The 19,234-nt window shown below is 41.6% G+C and overlaps 1 protein-coding gene across 1 annotated transcript; it reads left to right on the top strand.

The window, feature by feature from the left end:
- The first annotated feature begins 8,762 nt into the window (after window positions 1–8,762).
- mul1 (mitochondrial E3 ubiquitin protein ligase 1) lies at window positions 8,763–18,606 on the top strand. The gene is made up of 4 exons (XM_072585923.1): window positions 8,763–8,893; window positions 9,285–9,372; window positions 12,555–12,675; window positions 13,647–18,606. The coding sequence occupies exons 1-4, from the start codon at window positions 8,783–8,785 to the stop codon at window positions 14,374–14,376; spliced, it is 1,050 nt and encodes a 349-aa protein (XP_072442024.1). The 5' UTR covers window positions 8,763–8,782; the 3' UTR covers window positions 14,377–18,606.
- Window positions 18,607–19,234: the final 628 nt, after the last annotated feature.

The following is a 19,234-nucleotide window of genomic DNA, read 5'->3' as shown; positions in this document are numbered from 1 at the left end:
TTATTAATATTTCCTTTTTTTGTATTTTAATTCAGACTCTGTCTGTAATCATTCTTTTTAGAATAACCCTTTATTGCTCCAAGAAATCTTAATCTGTTCATTAAACAGTTGTACAGAAGTAAAAAAGGTCTGGATACACCTTTACATAATATTAATTATAAGTATTCAAGTTTTTCTCCATTCTGGCAATAATAATTTAAATTAGATTTTTCAAATCTTATTTCAGTGACTAAATCTCATTCAAACAAAATGAATGGTCGAAGATTTACTAATTACAACTTTTGAGTTTTTTGATTACCGGTATTGATTCGAAGGTATAGATCCTGTTTGGAACTTTGCTTATAAATATTGGCAAAATCACAAACACCTCTTGTTATTATAGCAGGAATTATGATTTAGTGACATAGTTTAAGCTTAGGGAAATGTTGCAAGGTCACTTGTCGTGGATGAAATTATATTTATGCTACACTTGTGTTCAGCAATAAACCTCATCCCAATACTCTACATCATTAATCGTTTGCCAGCTTTCACAATAATATAGAATATAGACTCTTGATCTTTAAAGTCCATTGGTTGAATTAATATCTGTGCCTTTCATAGACTGAAACAGATTAATAAAGGAGTGAAACACTGATTTAAAATAGTTTAGATCAGAGTGGTGCTGGAAATGCACAGCAGGTCAGGCAGTATCCGAGGAGCAGGAAAATCAATGTTTCGGGCAAAAGCCCTTCATCAGGAATAGAGGCAGGAAGCTTTCAGGGTGGAGAGATAAATGGGAGGGGTGGGGCTGGGAAGAAGGTAGCAAAGAGTACAATTGGTGAATGAGAGTGGGGATGAAGGTGATAGGTCAGAGGGGAGGGTGGAGTGGATAGGTGGGAACGGAGATTGATAGGCTGGACAGGTCATGAAGGCACTGCTGAGGTAAGGTGGAGGGAGGGAAAATGAGGAAACTGGTGAAGTCCACCTTGGGGTTGAAGTGGTCCGAGGCGGAAGATGAGGCTTTCTTTCTCCAGGCGTCGGGTGGTGAGGGAGCGGGGTGGAGGAGGCCCAGGACCTGCATGTCCTCGGCAGAGTGGAAGGGGGAGTTGAAATGTTGGGCCACGGGGCGGTCGGGTTGATTGGTGAGGGTGTCCCGGAGATGTTCCCTGAAGCGGTCTGCGAGGAGGCGTCCAGACTCCCCAGTGTAGAGGAGACCACATCAGGAGCAACAGATACAATAAATTACACTGATTTAAAATAGTCATAAGGACCTCCTGAACCACACAGATTGGCCAAGTATCATGATACTAACATGAATTAAACAAAAGCCAGTTCAAGCTGAAATTAGTATTTTCCCCACAGGCAGTGAAATCAGTCAGCCAGCTCCTCATCTCATATTTAATTCACAAAATTATGAGAATCTTCACATGTTATAAATGGAGCCTGGCCTGTAACTATCAGCCTTAAAAACATAGACTTGCACATACAGAATATACAAATAAGCTTACATTTCAAGAGATATTTTTGGCAGACCATGAGGAAATGGATTTAAGAATGTAGAACTGAAGAAGGGCTGAGACGGCACTCTCTCAAAAAGAGCAACACTTGGTGACATCACTGATTGGAAAACAACATCAAAGAACCAAGAATTTAAAAGGCAATTGTAACATTTACTAATGCTTTACAGTTCAACAAGCTAACTCACTAATCATTGTCTCAGGATAAAATTCTCTGCCTCAAATGCACGCAAAGGACTCTAAACTGACTATAATTCTAATTTATTTTTCTATGGCATGCTATTCTCTTTTACCTTTGTATATGTGTGTGTGTATATGTGCACATATATGTATGTGTACAGCTCTGTATGTGAGAATTTGTGCTTGTAAGGGTATGTGAGGGTGTATGGTGTGAGAGTTTGCATGTCAGTGTGAAAGTAGAAGTGTCTGTGTGATGGTATGTGTGTTAGGTATGTGGGCGTATTTGTGTCAGTTTGTGTGTCTATGAGAGGCCAAGTGACTGCACAAAGACCATATGCATGATGTTGCATTTTTATTACTTTTCTTGGGATCAGCAGGTAAGAAACTTTTCCTTCCTTCTACCCTTGTAATTAGCTCCTTAATTTTTACAGTTTTTTTTAACTTTTAATTGGACAGAGGTAGAGCCTTGAGCTAAAAATAAAACAGTGAAGATCAACAAGATTGAAGCTAGTTCACCTGTTCTGACTTGGTTGTAACACAGGAGAGACAGGCATATTCTCTCTGCCTCTCTCTTCAAGTACCATGGCCTGAAAGGGTAATGACAACCTGGGGTGTAGATAGACATAAGGGCAGTTTTCTATTACTAGGGGGCTGGAGTTTCAAGACTAGGGGCACATTTTGAAGGTAAGAGGAGAGAGATTTTAAAAAGACAGGAGGGACAAAGATTTTACATAGAGGATGGTTCACGCATAGAATGAACTTCATGACGAAGTGGTGCATATGGGTACAATTACAACATTTAAAAGACATTTGGATTAGTCCATGAATAGGAAAGGGTTAGAAGGATATGGGCCAGGAGCAGGCAGGTGGGATTGGTTTAGTTTGGGATTATGTTCAGCATCGACTGGTTGGACTGAAGGGTCTGTTTCCACTTGTCTACTGATGTAGTGTCGACTGAGGTTAGAAACAGGAGAGGAGAGGTCACACTGCTTCAAGTTTTTTTATAGGCCTCCACAGTGTTCCAGGGAGGTGGAAGAGAGGATTGGCAAAATTATTCTGGACAGGAGTGAAAGGAACAGGGTGATCATTATGAGGGACTTTAACTTCCCCAACATTGACTGGAAATGCTATTACTCTAGTACGTTGGATGGATCAGTTTTTGTCCAATGTGTACAGGAGGGTTTCCTGACACAGTATGTCGAAGGGTCGACAAGAGGAGAGGCCACACTGGATCTGGTGCTTGGTAATGAACCAGGCCAGGTGTTTGATTTAGTTGTAGATGAGCACTTTGGAGAGAGTGACCATAATTCAGTTACATTTAGTTTAGTGATGGAAAGGGATAGGTACATGCCACAGGTCAAGAGTTACTGATGGGGCAAGGGCAATTAAAATGCGATTAGGCAAGAATTAGGATGCATAGAATGGGGTAGCAAAATGCGGGGGACGTAGACAATGGAAATGTGGAGTTGGTTTAAGGAACAGATATTGCGTGTCCTGTCAGGCAGGGAGGAAGTGATAAGGTAAGGGAACCATGGTTTACTACAGAAATTGCATCTCTTGTTAAGCAGAAGAAGGTGGCTTATGTGTTGATGAGGCAAGATGGTTCAGATGAGGCAATGGAGAGTTACAGATTAGCTAGGAAGGATTTAAAGAGAGAGTTAAGAAGAGCAAAGAGAGGACGTGAGCAGTCTTTAGCAAATGGAATAAAGGAGAACCCTAAAGCTTTCTATAGGTATGTGAGGAATAAGAGGATGACTAGGGTAGAAATAGGGCCAGTCAAAGACAGAAGTGGGAAGTTGAGTGTGGACCCTGTGGAGATCAGAGAGGTGCTAAACAAACATTTCTCATCGGTTTTCACTCAGGAAAAGGAAAATTTTATTGAGGAGAAAAATGAGGTATGAGATATTAGACTAGAAAGATCAAGATTAGTTATGAACAGTGTTATCAATTCCAGAAGGAGTGAAAGTAGACAAGTTCCCTGGCCAGATGGGATGTATCCGAGGATTCTCTTGGAAGTTAGGGAGGAGATAGCAGAGCCTTTGGCTTTGATATTTGAGTCATCATTGTCTACAGGTTTAGTACCAGAGGACTGGAGGATTGCAAGTGTTGTGCCCTTGTTCAAGAAAGGCAGTAGGTAATTATAGACCAGTGAGCCTTACTGCTGTTGTAGGAAACATTTTGGAAAGGATTATAAGAGATAAGATTTATAATAATCTAGCAGGCAACGATTTGATTTCAGATAGTCAATCTGGTTTCGTCAAGGGCAGGTTGTGTCTCACAAACCCCATTGAGTTTTTTTGAGAAGGTGACCAAGCATGTAGATGAGGGTAGGGCAGTTGACGTGGTATACATGGACTTCAGTAAAGCCTTTGATAAGATTCCACATAGTAGGCTGTTGGAGAAAATGCAGAGGCATGGGATTGAGGGTGATTTAACAGTTTGGATTAGAAACTGGCTTTCTGAAAGAAAGCCGCGAGTGGTGGTTGATGGAAAATATTCAGCCTGGAGTCCAGTTACGAGTGGTATGCCACAAGGATCTGTTTTGGGACCACTGCTGTTTGTCATTTTTATAAATGACTTAGACGCAGGCATAGGTGGATGGATTAGTAAATTTGCAGACGACACTAAAGTCGGTGGAGTAGTGGACAGTTTAGAAGAATGTTACAGAATACAGGAGGACTTATATAAACTGCAGGATTGGGCTGAGAGGTGGCAAATGGAGTTCAATGCAGATGTGGGGTGATGTATTTTGGGAAGGATAACAGGAAGGCAGAATACTGGGTCTTAGTAGTGTGGATATGCAGAGGGATCTTGGAGTCCATGTACACAGATCCCTGAAAGTTGCGACCCAGGTTGATAGTGCTGTTAAGCAGGCATACGATGTGTTAGGTTTCATTGGTAGAGGGATTGAGTTCCGGAGCCACAATATCATGCTGCAACAACACAAAATGCTAGTGCAGCCACACTTGGAATATTGTGTACAGTTCTGGTCGCCATATTTCGGGAAGGATGTGGAAGCATTGGAAAAGGTGCAGAGGAGATTTACCAGGATGTTGCTTGGTCTGGAGGAAAGGTCTTATGAGGAAAGGCTGAGAGACTTGGGTCTGTCTCATTGGAAAGAAGCAGCCTAAGAGGGGATTTGATAGAGACATACAAGATGATCAGAGGATTAGATAGGGTAGACAGTGACAGTCTTTTTCCTAGGATGATGCCGTCAGCTTGTACAAGGAGGCATAGCTGCAAATTGAGGGGTAATAGACTTAAGACAGATGTCAGAGGCAGGTTCTTTACTCAGAGAGTGGTAAGGGCGTGGAATGTCCTACCTGCTAATGTAGTCAACTCAGCCACACTAGGGAGATTTAAACAATCCTTGGATGAGTACATGGATGATGATGGGATAATGTAGGGGGACGAGCTGAGAATAGTTCATGGGTCAGTGCAACATCGAGGGCCAAAGGGCCTGTTCTGCGCTGTATTGTTCTATGTTCTATGCTGTATGATTGTATGACTCTTTGAACTTCCAAGTTAATTTTGCCATAAAGATTTTGATAATTTTTGTCACTGCAATGTCAATTTCAGATTGTGAGATTCCTTGAAAAAGTAATTATTTATCAATTTAAATGTATTTCCCTATCAAGCTTTCCCATCAGCATCAGCCTTTCTGAAACAAAAGTTTTTGATGTGCTCCCAAACATCTCCAATCGTTCTCTTCCAGATCTTGGTTAGGACAATTCTTTTGGTCTCAGATTTTGCTCAGACTGAAATAACTCCACAGAGACTGGTATCCCATCTCCAACTCACCCTTTATTTGCACATGGAGAGTCCCTGACACTGCCAGCTTCCCCAGAGCCAACTGGTAGAGTGAACAGAACCTCTCATGCTCCTGTTTATATTTATCAGCCAGAGCTCTTTGATTGGACTAGATTGACTGTGACAATCAGGGAACTCATATTCTATGAGGTCCACTTGGCCACCCTGTTCCAATCACACAGAATGGCCAAGAGTTCAATTTCTTTTCCTACCTCTTTATTGGTGATATAACTTGTCCAAGATAATTTCATCATTGGCCTCAGAAATTGTGAAAATGCACATTAAGGAGGTTGGTAATGATCTGGGAGTGACAACACAGAGACATGTAGCTTCAAAATCATGAATTGTAAAGGAGCTGACTGCTGAGCAGAGCTACAGTATCACCACTAGCCATGCAGAATCATTCTGTGATTCCAGCTTCATGCAGTCAGTTACTGAAGCACCAAATATTTCATGAATGTAAAACAGTGCACCATGTATTTACCTTCTGGTAGATCATACTGAAAATAATTAGTACAATGCTGTGTGCTAATGGATAATGTAGTGTAGAGAGTTATGAAGCAAGACCATATCTGCAGTGATGAGGGCTCAAATTTGGAATCATGAGGGCAGTTGCTGAAATTCGCAAACATGTTCCAATGGAAAACACACAGATTTCTTTTGACGTGTGAGGCAAATTTATGAGTGCTGAATGGTTTAGTGAGAGCTGAGTGGTAGCACTGTCGATTTACCCCTCCACCACTTTATTGATAATCAAGAGTAGAGTGATGGGGCATAATGGCTGGGTTGGATTTATGTCCTGCTTTTTGTGTACAGGACATACCTGGGCAATTTTCCACATTGTCTGGTAAATGCCAAAGTTGTAACTGTACTGGAAGAGCTTGTAAGGGGAAAAGCAAGTTCTGGAGCACAAGTCTTCAGTACTATTTTCAAAATGTTGTCAGGGCCCATAGACTTCGCTTCCAGTCATTTCTTGATATCACATGGAGTGAATCGAATTAGCTGAAGACTGGTATCTCTGATGCTCGATCAGACTGTACAACAGACTGTCCTGAACACTTTTATCTGCAAATAGGGGTGACATTATCTCACTTGCCACGTCAGTGGGAACCTTTGTTCTACACCAGCTCAGCAATATTACTGCAGAACCCTATGGTTGTAAATCATGAATTAATTACAAAACTGATGACATTTGGAAGTGTTGTAAACATGATATGTCATACATTCAGTGTCAGGACTTGATAAAAGTTGTATCTGAATGACTGTGAGTCAGCACAGCCCGATGGCTACATTGACAGGTGTGGAGCAAAACACTGGGAACTGAAGGTTGGGAACAGCTAGTTGGGGACTAGGATATTCAAGGCAATACCCTGACAGACCTGTTGTAAAAAGGGAAGAGTAGTAAAGATATTAATGTGAATGGACGATGAAAGGAGAGTGTAGTGAGAGTATGGATGTGAAGCAGTTGCTGAGACATTTTTCTCTATAGGGTAGCAGTGACTGAAATAGGCAGTGGGCTGTAGCCAGTGAGGATAGTGAAAATGTGATTGCAGACAAGCTTGTACTTTATGAGATTGAATTTTAGCAAGCAGTGATGGACTACAGATACAAAACAGGCAGCTGTTTGTGTTTCAGAGTAATCAAACAGGAGGCTGGAAGAATACAGCAAGCCAGGCAGCTATGTTCTTCCAGCCTCCAGTTTGTTTACTTTGGAGCCCAGCACCTGCACCTTTTTTTTTATCTCTAACTAAGTTTGTGTTTCAGAGTTTGTGGTTCCTCAGTTCTTGGCAGAAACGATGATTCAATCACTCCATTCCTCCAAAACCAAGGCTTTGTTCTCCCTCTAGTGTCACCATGAATAAACTACATTGCCTCTATTTTCCAATAATGGATACTTCAAAAAAATAACTGGTCTGTCTAAATCATAATGCCAGGTTATAGTCCAACAGGTTTATTTGGAAGCACTACCTTTCAGAGTGCTGCTCCTTCATCAGGTGGTTGTGGAGGTTAAGATCATGCTCATAGAATTTATAGCCAAAGGAGTCCAGTATCATGGAGATGTGATGCAGTAAATAATCTTAGATTTAAACTTTATTCTTTTTTTCGAATGGGATATGATGGTTTCTGTTCTTTGATATGTAAATCCCAGAACTCTTTTCAAATTATATTCTCAAATAGCTCAGCTATCTGTGATAATATTTTCCAGATCTGTGGAATCTGTTTGCCTGACCAAAGTCATGCATTACAGTACATAATTTTCATTAAGGGTAACAATTATTCATTTTGATTTCAAAATTTGTTCTATTTTGACATCTGCGGTAATAAGTTTCCAACATAGCTCGATTAATTTAAATAGATTTACAAACTATTGTCACTTCTGTTAATCATAAAATTGGAAGGGAAGAGGCTACTTTTAAATGAAATCTTCGGTGAGTTGCACAAATGGATTAATTCATATGAAGATGATCGTGGATGTATAGACATCACAGCAAGGAGTGAGGATGGAGTGACAAGGAATAATCCTGATCCTAAACCCAACCATCTACTGGGAATCACTGATTCAAATGGTCCAGGAGCCAAGAGGTGGTGGGTCAAAAAAATGTTGGATGAGTTTTGTTTTAACAGGAGAGCCCGGTTGGGAAGAAGTGTTTCTGGTATCCCAACATAAAGGAACAGAAGACAACTCACCCCCTTCCTCTGAGGCTGTTACACTGGAACAGGAGAAGGCCATTCAGCCCCTTTCAACTCTGGGCGGGGACAGTGAAGCCTGTCTCTAGGGGCGGGGCCTGTATCCAGGGGGCGGGGCCTGGTTCTAATAGGCGAGACCTGTCTCCAGGGCGGGAAAATGTTGTGTTAACTTCTTTATTAAAAATCTGGAAATATTGGCTCCAAATGATAATGGTCTCCACATCCTCTGAGGTTGCCTGACCAAAGTCATGCCTGACAGTATGTAATTTCTCGTTAAGGAGAACAATTATTCAGAGATACGGGCGCCTGTCTCTGAGGGGCGGGGCCCATGTCTAGGGGGCGTACCCCTATCCAGAGGCCAGGCTTGTGGCTAGGGGGCGGTGCCTATCTCCAGGGGGCGGGCCTTAGTCCAGGGGCTGTCACCGAGGGGCGGGGCCCATATCAAGGGAGCATGTCCCAATCCAGAGGCCAGGCCCGTGGCTCGGGGGCGGTGCCTATCTCCAGGGGGCGGGCCTTACTCCAGGGGCTGTCACTGAGGGACGGTGCCCGTACCTATGGGGCGGGGCCTGTATGTAGGGGCGGGGCCAGGCCTGGCTGTGTGCGCCGTCATGGACGGCCTCGGGAAGCCTTTAGTCGCTGTCGCGGCCGCGGGCTCGATACTCACCGCCTTCTGTTACTCGTTTTATCACCGCAAACAGGTCACCGCCCGTTCCCTGCAGGTCAGTACCGTGTGTCCTTACCGGAGTCAGTGTCCGCTTTGGACCCGGCCCTGAGACTGTGAGCAGGCTGCACCGGGCTGAGGGGCCTACGGACTGGGGCTTAGACCCGGGGGGAACGGGGGGAGACTGGGGGGGTGCGGGGGGAGCGGGGACCGGGACTGGGGAACTGGGGAACCGGGGGATGCGGGGGACCGGGGGACAGGGTCTGACTCTGACTCAATGTGAAGGGGCGAGAGCGTGTAACTGGATGGTTTCAAGCTGTTTGTAAATATTAACCTGAAGATAGTTCCTCTTCAATTATTAAACGTTTCTTTACATTCAGTTTACAGACTCAGTCTCATATTGAGATTGTGTTCCAGAAAGCTGTGTTTACATTGTCATTTTGTTTTAGGATGCAACAAAACTTCATTTAGATGAAAATCTGAAGACTGTTCTGATGAATGCACCGGGAAAGTGCCTTCCCTACGCGGTGATAGAAGGTAGGTAGGTTCTCAGGTGTGTTCATGTACTTGAATCGTTGAAAGGCAAAGATGTTTTATAGTGTTGGGAATACCTTGATTGCAATCTTGAAAATGGGGTGACGTACTTCAGTTGAAATGCATATTGAGTAAAACAGTTGAATAATTCAGTAATTTAAGTATACAACACTGCTTTCAAGAGAGAAAAAAAAGAAAACTACAGGCAAGTTTTAGTCAATAAAATGTGTAGCTGGAAAAGCACAGCAGGTTAGAAAGCATGGGAAGAGCAGGAGAGTCAGCACTTTGCATCTGGACCCTTTATCAGGTCAATGACATCATGGGGAGTGTGTTCAGATCTGTTAAGGAATATATTGTATAATCAAATTCACAATTTGTGCACAATCACCTGATGAAGGAGCAGGGCTCTGAAAGCTAGTGCTTCCAAATAAACATGTTGGACTATAACCTGGTGTTGTGTGATTTTTAACTTTTTAACTTTTAGTATGGGTAGAGCACTGGTTAACAAAGCTAATGTAAATATGACCAACAGTGCGCCACAAGGATTGGTGCGGGGTCCACTGCTCTTCATCATTTATACAAATGATTTGGATGTGAACCTAGGAGGTATGTTTAGTAAGTTTGCAGATGATACCAAATTTGAAGGTGTAGTGGACAGTGAAGAAGATTACCTCAGTACAACAGGAGGTCAGGCCGCATCCAAGGAACAGGAGAATCAACGTTTCGGGCATCAGCCCTTCTTCAGGATTCCTGAAGAAGGGCTGATGCCCGAAACGGCGATTCTCCTGTTCCTTGGATGCTGCCTGACCTGCTGCGCTTTTCCAGCAACACATTTTCAGCTCTGGTCTCCAGCATCTGCAGTCCTCACTTTCTCCTCAGTACGACAGGACCTTTGATCAGTTGGGCCAGTAGGCTGAGAAGTGACACATGGAGTTTAATTTAGATAAATGTGAGGTGCTGCATTTTGGAAAGGTAAAACAGGGCAGGACTCGTACACTTGATAAGTTCCTGAGGAGTGTTGCTTAATGAAGAGACCTTTGCAGGTTCGTAGTTCCTTGAAATTGGAGCCGCAGGTAGACAGGACAGTGAAGAAAGCGTTTGGTATGCTTGCATTTATTGGTCAGTGCATTGAGTATAGGAGTTTGCAGGTCATGTTGCAACTGTACAGGACATTGGTTAGGATACTTTTGGAACTCTGGTCTCCCTGCTTATAAAAGAATGCGAAACTTGTGAAAGTTCAGAAAAGATTTACAAGGATGTTCCCAAGGTTGAAGGGTTTGAGCTATAGGGAGAGGTTGAATAGCTGGGGCTGTTTTCCCTGGAGTGTCGGAGGCTGAGGGGTGACCTTAGAGGTTTGTAAAATCATGAGGGGTATGGATAGGATAAATAGACAAAGTATTTTCCTGGCATAGGTTAAAGGTGAATGTGGGAGAGATTTAAAAGGGGCCTAAGAGGCAACTTTTTCACACAGAGTGTGGTGCATCTATGAAATGAGCTGCCAGAGGAAGTGGTGCAGGCTGGTACACTTACAACATTTAAAAGGCATCTGGATGGGTATATGAATAGAAAGGGTTTAGAGGAATATAGGCCTAATGCTGGCAAATGGGACGAGATTAATTTAGGATACCTGGTCCATGTGGATGAGTTGGACCAAAGGGTTTGTTTTCATGCTGTACATCTTTATGACTGTGTACCATATTTGAATTATTAGGCTTTGACTGGCAGAGATTGACAAGGATCATGCTAGGACAAAATCTGTTCATCTTTACTTACACCTTCACACCTTCTTAATGGTCAGATTTGGGTGTGCTAACACAATGAAAGTACAGGTCCAACATGCAATTAAAAAACAAAATTATTTTGGCCTTTAATAGAGTTTTTTGAGTACAAGAAAAAATTGTTAGAATTGAACAAGGCTTTGGTGCGATCACACCAAGAATACAGTGTGCAGACTTGGTCTCTGTATTTAAGGAAGAAATACTCACATTGGAGATGGCAAACCAAAGGTTTATAAGATTGGTCCCTGGTTGAAAGTTCCACAAAGTCTGCGCTCTATTGGTAAAAGATGTTTCCTTTGAATTTTTTTACTGTGTTTATTGGTGGCTAGCTTGTTTTTTTTTATGTCTGCTCTCGCCCACAAGTGGCAGTGGTTGTGTCTCTACTTCTGAACTTGGAGAGTTGCATTCAATCCCACTTGCTCCAGAGGTGTGGCATTACACCTTGGAACAGATTTTGTTTGTTTGGAAAGCATCATCTCTAAACTAACTGTTATCAAGCCCATATAATCTTAAAGACCTCTACCCCCTCTCCCGCCACCCCCAGCCCCAAGGCTTGATACTGTTTAACATTTGCTGCTAACAATGTTCCTTGTCTGGTGTCACTATATCCTTTGTATGATATGGAACTTCGAGTTATTCACACAATACTCCCAAATCAGATTTAATTAATTCTATGAAAGGAAAATAATGAGCTTAGTGCTCCATCTGCTGGTTTTCTGCTGTCAGTGTTGTTCATGTAATGACAGCATTGAGCCACTCAACATAGATGTTTAAGACCACATAGGCATCTTGATGTAAGGGCACTTGTCACTTCAAGCATTGATTGATTAACAATCAGCAGAAATGTTAATTTAAACTTGGGAGTTGAACCTGTATCAATATCATGGAAATTTACTCAGAAACAGGCCATTTGACCTTTTGAAAAACCATAGAGTTTAGTCTTTTACCCTCACTTTGTCTGTGACCATTTAAATTTCTCATCTTTAAATACATCTCAAACTCCCTTTTGAAATTAATAGAATCAGTATTCACTAGCGTTTGAGGTAGAATTTTCCAGATCCTGACAATTGAGCAAAAGCAATTCTCCTTATCTCCCCTTTGAACATTTTGCTCGTGGTTTAAATGCTTATTACTTATAGACCACCTTGTTCTGATAAATAAAGAAGTGCAATAATTGAAATGAGCTATTCAGTAGTGTTTGAAAGCTGCAACAGCATTGATGGCTTGCTTCTACCTAGGATAAGACAGCAGTTTCTGAATTTCCACATTTAACTGTGTTCAGGCAGCAGAAATTGCAGTTGCTGTTATAATGGCGAATACTTGCAGTTTCTCCTATTCTGTTAAGGCCAGGCCATAATGTTTGTGCAAAAGCTGGGAAGCTTATTCATTGACTGTTTCTGTGTTTAGGTGCAGTTAAACCTGTCAAAGAAACCCTGAATAGCCAGTTTGTGGAGGGTTGCAAAGGAGTTATACAACGGCTTGTCTTACAGGAACATAAAATGGTGTGGAATCGAACTACCCACATCTGGTAAGTTTGTAATGCAACAATGATCAATAACGTCATACAGAAAAGGCAGCAACTTGTGTTGTTTTTCTCTCTGCTGGCATCCCCTGCAAAGTATTTTCAGGTTTTATTTCCAGTTTCTAGAACCTACAGTATTTTGCTTTCCATGTAATGAATTGATCATTTTCTGGGGAGTTCTGTAGGCACAGTGGTTAAACTATCATCTGGAGATCTGTATTCTTGCACAAGTGCAGTGTTTCACACAATATTGTAAATTTTGTAAGTAAAGTTCCTTGAGGGAGAAAAGGCAGTGCAGGCCATTCAGTCTGGGGTTGGCTGGAAATCGGGGCTACTGGCCTCTTGGAGTGAAGGCTGGGGACAGGGCTGCCTGTTTGTACCATGTTTTTGGTTTTCTCATTGAAGTTGTGCCAGTCCTGTAAGTGACACTGGAAGGGAAGGTTCTGTTTGGTAGGGGGCTATATCTACAGCTATCTTGGTGGTGGTTTTGGTAATTAATTTTACTTTAAGGTCAATACTGGCCTCCCCATGAACTTTGTTACTCTGCTAGCAAGTGTATGCATCAATAATCAGTGTTTCCCTTTTTAATTTGAACTCTTGTCTTGGAAAGTAAACTGCAGCAAATGAGCCTGTAAATTTCAGGGTACCTGTATTACAAAGAACAAGGGATGTCTACAGCCCGAGCTTACAGTCTGTAATTGGGCTGTTCTAGGCAGCTGCACAGATAGACTCTGAGTGCTCTTTATCTATCATTTTAAGGTGGTCTGAAGTGCCCAGGATGAGTGAAGAACCTGATTTGTGTCTCAAATGTCATATAGAGAAACATGAGATAAAGAACTTGATGGTGAAATTGGAGCTTGGCAGTCTACTAACTGAAAGTCTAATGGGCTAAATTAAATTTAGGCTTGTACAGTAATACTACACAAGAGTGGTTGCTGGACATCTCTGACCCCTAGATTTCACTTTGCTTTCAACAGGAATGATTGTGAAAAGATAATTCATCAAAGGACTAACACTGTACCCTTTGATCTTGTGCCTACTGATGGTAATCCTGACATCTCAGTTAGGGTGATAAAACCCTTGGACTCCTCTGAACTGAACCTAGAAACTATGTATGAGAAATTTCACCCTGTAGTACAAACATTTACTGATATAATTGGTCATTTCATCAGTGGTGAGCGACCAAAGGGAGTCAAAGAGACCGAAGAAATGCTGAGAGATAAGGACATTATAACTGGAGTTGGGGAACTTGTGTTGGACAGTAACATTATTAAGATACAGCCTCCAAAGCAAGGACTCCAGTACTACTTAAGTCGACTAGACTTTGAGTCTCTTGTTCGAAAACAGGAGTCCAAGGCAAAGCTATGGAAAATCCTGACGATGGTGTTTGGAATTACAACTTGTATAAGTTTATTTTTCATATTACGGCAACAGTATAAACGTTACATAAGGGAACAGGAACAGTCAAGGCTGCAGAGAGAAATGCTGGCAGTGAAGAAGCAGCGTTTGCAGGAGCTTGACTTGACAGAAGAACAAATCCCACAAAATGCATGTGCCGTCTGCCTAAGCAGGGAACGTTCCTCTGTGTTCCTGGAGTGTGGACACGTCTGCTCTTGTACCGATTGTTATGAGGCCTTACCTATACCTAAGAAATGTCCTATTTGTCGAAATGTTATCTCCAGATTAGTCCCATTGTACAATAGTTAAATATCCACCGTTTTTTTACCAGCACTTTGTGAAATGAAAATGCATGTTGTTAGGAAATTACACTGGGGTTGAAAGGTTAAAATAAATTTGTGTAAGATTTTATGTAAGATGCATATACATATAAACGTGGTTATTCATTTTCTATTTGGCTTTTTCTTTTCTACATTTCTTATGTCCTGTGATGGACTATCCTCTGGTGGTGAAATGCATTATTATTCCTTTCCCCATAAATACTCACCTGTATGTCATAAGATCACAAGAAATAGGAGCAGTAGAGCACTTTGAAACCATGTCTCATAGTTCCAGACTTCCCCAGGAGGGAGGACACCCTCTCAGCATCTGCCCCCTCATCTAATCCCCTCAGAATTTGGAGTCTCACTAAGATCCCCTCATATTATGCTAAACTCTATTGTTTATCAGCCTAACCTTTCCTCTGTAAAACAACCCCTTCATTCCAGTCATCAGCCCATTGTGCCTCTAATTCCAGTATATGTATGTCCCTCTTTATATAAGATTACACACAGTACGTTGACTGCAGTCTCATCGGTGCCAACGCAGCTGTAGTTAGCCTCCCCGTTTTTATATTCGATCACTTTTAAGTCAAAGCCAAAATTCCATCTGACTTCTAATAACTTGCTGTGCTTGCTTGCTAGCTTTGTGAGATTAATGTATAGAGGTACTCAGATCTGCTGTACCAAAGTATTCTGTCATTGTCCTCTAGTTAAATAATATACTGCTTTCTATTCTTCATGCCAAAGTGGACTGCCTCACATTTTCAGACATTATATACCATCTGTCAGCTTTCTTGTTTATTTGCTTAACCTATCTATATCCCTTTCCAGATTCTTTGTATCATCCTCACAGTTTGCATTCCATCCTGTCTTCATATTGTCAGCAAATTTGCCTGCATTACAGTTAGTCTCTCAATCCAATCTAATGCAGATTGCAAATAGTTTAAGCCATAGCATTGATCCCTGTTGCACTCCACAAATTGAAGCTTGCCCACTTGAAAATCACCCCTGTACCCTGATTCTGTTTCCTGTTAGCAAGTTAGTTCTTTTGCCTTAGTAAAATATCACCCCAATGCCGTAAGCTCTTGTTTGGTGAACTTTTATGTGGAACTTATGGAATATGTTTTGGAAATTCAAATACACAATATCTGGTTCAATAGAGAGTGCAGGAGGGCATGCCAGGAACAGCACCAGATACACCTAAAAATGAGGTGTCAATCTGGTCAAGCTCCACAGGACTACTTCATGCCAAGTAACATAAGCAGCAAATGATAGACAGGGCTAAGTAAGTTTACAGCCAACAGGTCAGATCTAAGCTCTGCAGTCCTGCCACAGCTAGTTATGAATGGTCGTGGGCGATTAAACTCCTCACTAGAGGAGGAGGTTCCACAAGTATCCCCATCCTCATTGATGGGGAAGCCCAGCATATCAGTGTAAAAGATAAGGCTGAAGCATTTGCAGCAATCTTCAGCGAGGAGTGTTGAGTGGATGATCCATCTTGGCCTCCTCCAGTGGTCCCCAGCATCACAGATACCAGTCTTTAGTCAACTCAATTCACTCTGTGTGATATGAAGAAATGATTGACTTTGCACTATCCAGTGCTTCTATGAGCTCTGGCAATATTCTGGCAATAATACTGAAGACTTGAGCTCCAGAACTTGCCCACCACCCCCCCCCCCCAGCCAAGCTCGGAGCTCGGCCAGTACAGTTACAATACTGGCACCTAGTCAACTCTGAAAAGTTGTCCAGGTATGTCCTGTACACAAAAAACAGGTCAGATTCAACCCAGCCAATTATCCAGTCTACTCTCAATCATCAGTAAAGTGATCCACCTCCCTCTCTCTCTCTCTCTCTCTCTCTCAAATATTTAATAATCTCTCCTTAACTGCATTCTGTGGCAAAGAGCTCCAAAGTTATTTAATCCTTAGAGAACAAAAAGATTTTTTCATGCTGTCCTGAAAGGAAAACCTACAATTTTAAAACAAGGTCCCTGATGTGTAGACTGATGAACAAGAGGAAACATCCTTTTTGAGAGGATTTGTAGCTCAGGTTGAGGTTCTGGTTGTAGGCTTGTTCGCTGAGCTGGATGATTAGTTTTCAGTCATTTCGTCGCCATACTAGGTAACATCAGTGAGCCTCTGGATGAAGCAGTGGTGTTATGGCCTGCTCTTTATTTGTGTTTACGTTTCTTTGGGTTGGTGATGTCATTTCTTTGAAAAGTGGCATTCCAACCGAAACTCTTATCAGCAAATGCGTTGACTTGGATCCCATTTATCACCCCGAAAGAACAGGAAATGACATCACCAACCCAAGGAAACCTAAACACATAAATAAAAAGTGGGCCATACCATCAATGGTTCGTCTGGAGGCTCACTGATGATGTCACCTAGTATGGTGACAAAACGTCTGAAAACGAACCTTCCAGCTCAGTGGAGCAACCCTACATCTAGGAAACATCGTTTTCACATCAATCTTATGATTCAGGATCCTGTGCTTCTTAATCAAGTCACCTCTCACTCTGCTAAACTCCAACTTAGCTACTATGCTTGTCCTCTCCTCATCTAAGTAAGTAATGGAAATTGTATAAGTTTAAAGGCCCAACACAGACGCCTGTGGATTTTCACTTATTACATTTTGCAATCCGACAAGTTTGTGCACTTTTTTTGTGAGCTATCCAGCCTATTATCCATGCTAAAACATTGTCCCCTCCACCTATTTTCTGTAATTGCTTTTGATATGACACCTTACCAAATGCTTTCTTAAAATCCAAGCACATTTTATTTACAGGCTTGCTTCCTCCACAACACAAGTTACTCCTTCAAAGACTGCTATAAATTGCTTAAACATCATTTCCCCTTGATGACTCTTCTGAATTAATTTGACTTTTTCCTGAGAAAAGCAGCTATAAGTTCTTTTAGGATTCAGTTCTAACACTTTCCCCATGGGAAGCTAACTGACTATAGTTTTTTATTTTCTACCTCCCTCCTTGAATAGACAGTTATATTTTCCACTTCCCAGTCTTTAAGAACCTTTCCTGCACTTAAGGATCTTTAGAAAATTAACATCAAAGCATCCACAACCTCATTAAAGGAGGTTGTTAAGGCCCTAGGATGACTCCCATCAGGAGGTTTGTCAGCTCACATCTCCATCAGGTTGCTTGTACCACTTCTCTTAAGATTGGAATTTCACTAAGTTCCATTCCTTACTATTCCCTTTCCTACAACATCTTTAATTATTCTTGGCTCATTGCACAATGCCAGGTCCAAAATCCTCCAGAGTACCTTTACCAATTTGATTTGCCCAATCAATGTGAAGGTTAATGATTTCATAGAAAAACATCACTTTGGGCATGGTAACTAGTGTACTGCATTGCCAGCGATATGGTCAATTGGTTTTGAAGTCATTGTTAGCAATCATTTAAAGATTTTTTTTCAATTATTCTGCTTTAGTATGAATCAGGTTTTCTTGTACTAATGAGTTAAAATGCGGTTTACACAAAATTCACGGGTCTGATTGTTTTTGTATTTCATTGTCTTGGTACATAGTCTGATCTTATTAAAGGAAGCAGCATTGCTCGTACCAGAAATTAAATCAGTTTGTTTTTAATCGTGGACTTTACTAACTGTTTATCAATTTATGTCTGTTATTTTTCCTATGTTAAAGTTGATCTGTTTTGACATTATTAATCAATTTCTATCTGTTCAGCATATCCTGTTTCCAGAATGGATTGTGTATTAAAAATATGAAGAAAATATGCATCAGTACAATGCAGTGACAAAATATGCTACTTTTGAATGAATAGATCCCTTGGCACTATTTCAAAGAAAAACAGGGGTGTTTACCCCTACTTCTGGCCATTTGTTGTCCCTCCATCCTAACCCCCCAAAAAAACACATTATCTGATCAATGTCAAGTTGCTGTCTTTGGGAGCTAGCTGTGTGCAAATTGCTGCTGCTTCTGCATTCCAACAGTGATTGCACATCAAACTCCATAATTGTGGGTGGCACAGTGGTTAGCACTGCTGCCTCACAGCGCCAGAGACCCGGGTTCAATTCCCGCCTCAGGTGATTGACTGTGTGGAGTTTGCACATTCTCCATGTGTCTGCGTGGGTTTCCTCTGGGTGCTCCGGTTTCCTCCCACAATCCAAAAAATGTGCAGGTCAGGTGAATTGGCCGTGCTAAATTGCCCGTAGTGTTAGGTGAAGGGGTAAATGTAGGGGAACGGGTCTGGGTGGGTTGCGCTTCAGCCAGTCGGTGTGGGCTTGTTGGGCTGAAGGGCCTGTTTCCACACTGTAAGTAATCTAATCTAAGTAATCTAATCTAAATTGGCTGTAAAGCACTTTGAGACATCAATGATAAGAAAAAGCGTTGTTTAAGTGAAGTTTGTCATCTGTGTGTGTTGTCCAAAGCTCTTAGTCAAGCAATGTCTTCTGTTAATAGTTATAACTCAACTCTACTTTGCTATCTATTCTGGATAATGTTAATACCTTTGTTAGCTAAGAACCCAAAATATTGATCTAGAAATTATACTGAATTCCCAAATGCACACTTTTAAGTTCACAGTCATCTTGCATATTTATCAAGCAAAATATATTTTCATATCCCAATAGAATATAGTGCCTCTAGTGGCCCATCTCGACCAGATGGGTTTCTAGAGCATAAAGATAGTGGAAATATAGAAAACTGTCTCCCATAAAACTGTTGAGCTTGGGAATCAATTGAAAATGCAAAACTGTTTTGTTGTGTGGGTTTTGAGGGTTATGAAACAAAAGTGCACAGATAATCTTAAGATGCAGATCAGCCATGATCCAATTGAATGGTGAAACATGCTTGGGGAAGAATGGCCT

The sequence above is a fragment of the Chiloscyllium punctatum genome, chromosome 16 (assembly GCF_047496795.1).
Source record: "Chiloscyllium punctatum isolate Juve2018m chromosome 16, sChiPun1.3, whole genome shotgun sequence".
NCBI classification, from domain to species: Eukaryota; Metazoa; Chordata; class Chondrichthyes; order Orectolobiformes; family Hemiscylliidae; genus Chiloscyllium; species Chiloscyllium punctatum.
The sequence above is the reverse complement of the archived record's forward strand: the minus strand, read 5'-3'. Positions and strand labels throughout refer to the sequence as shown.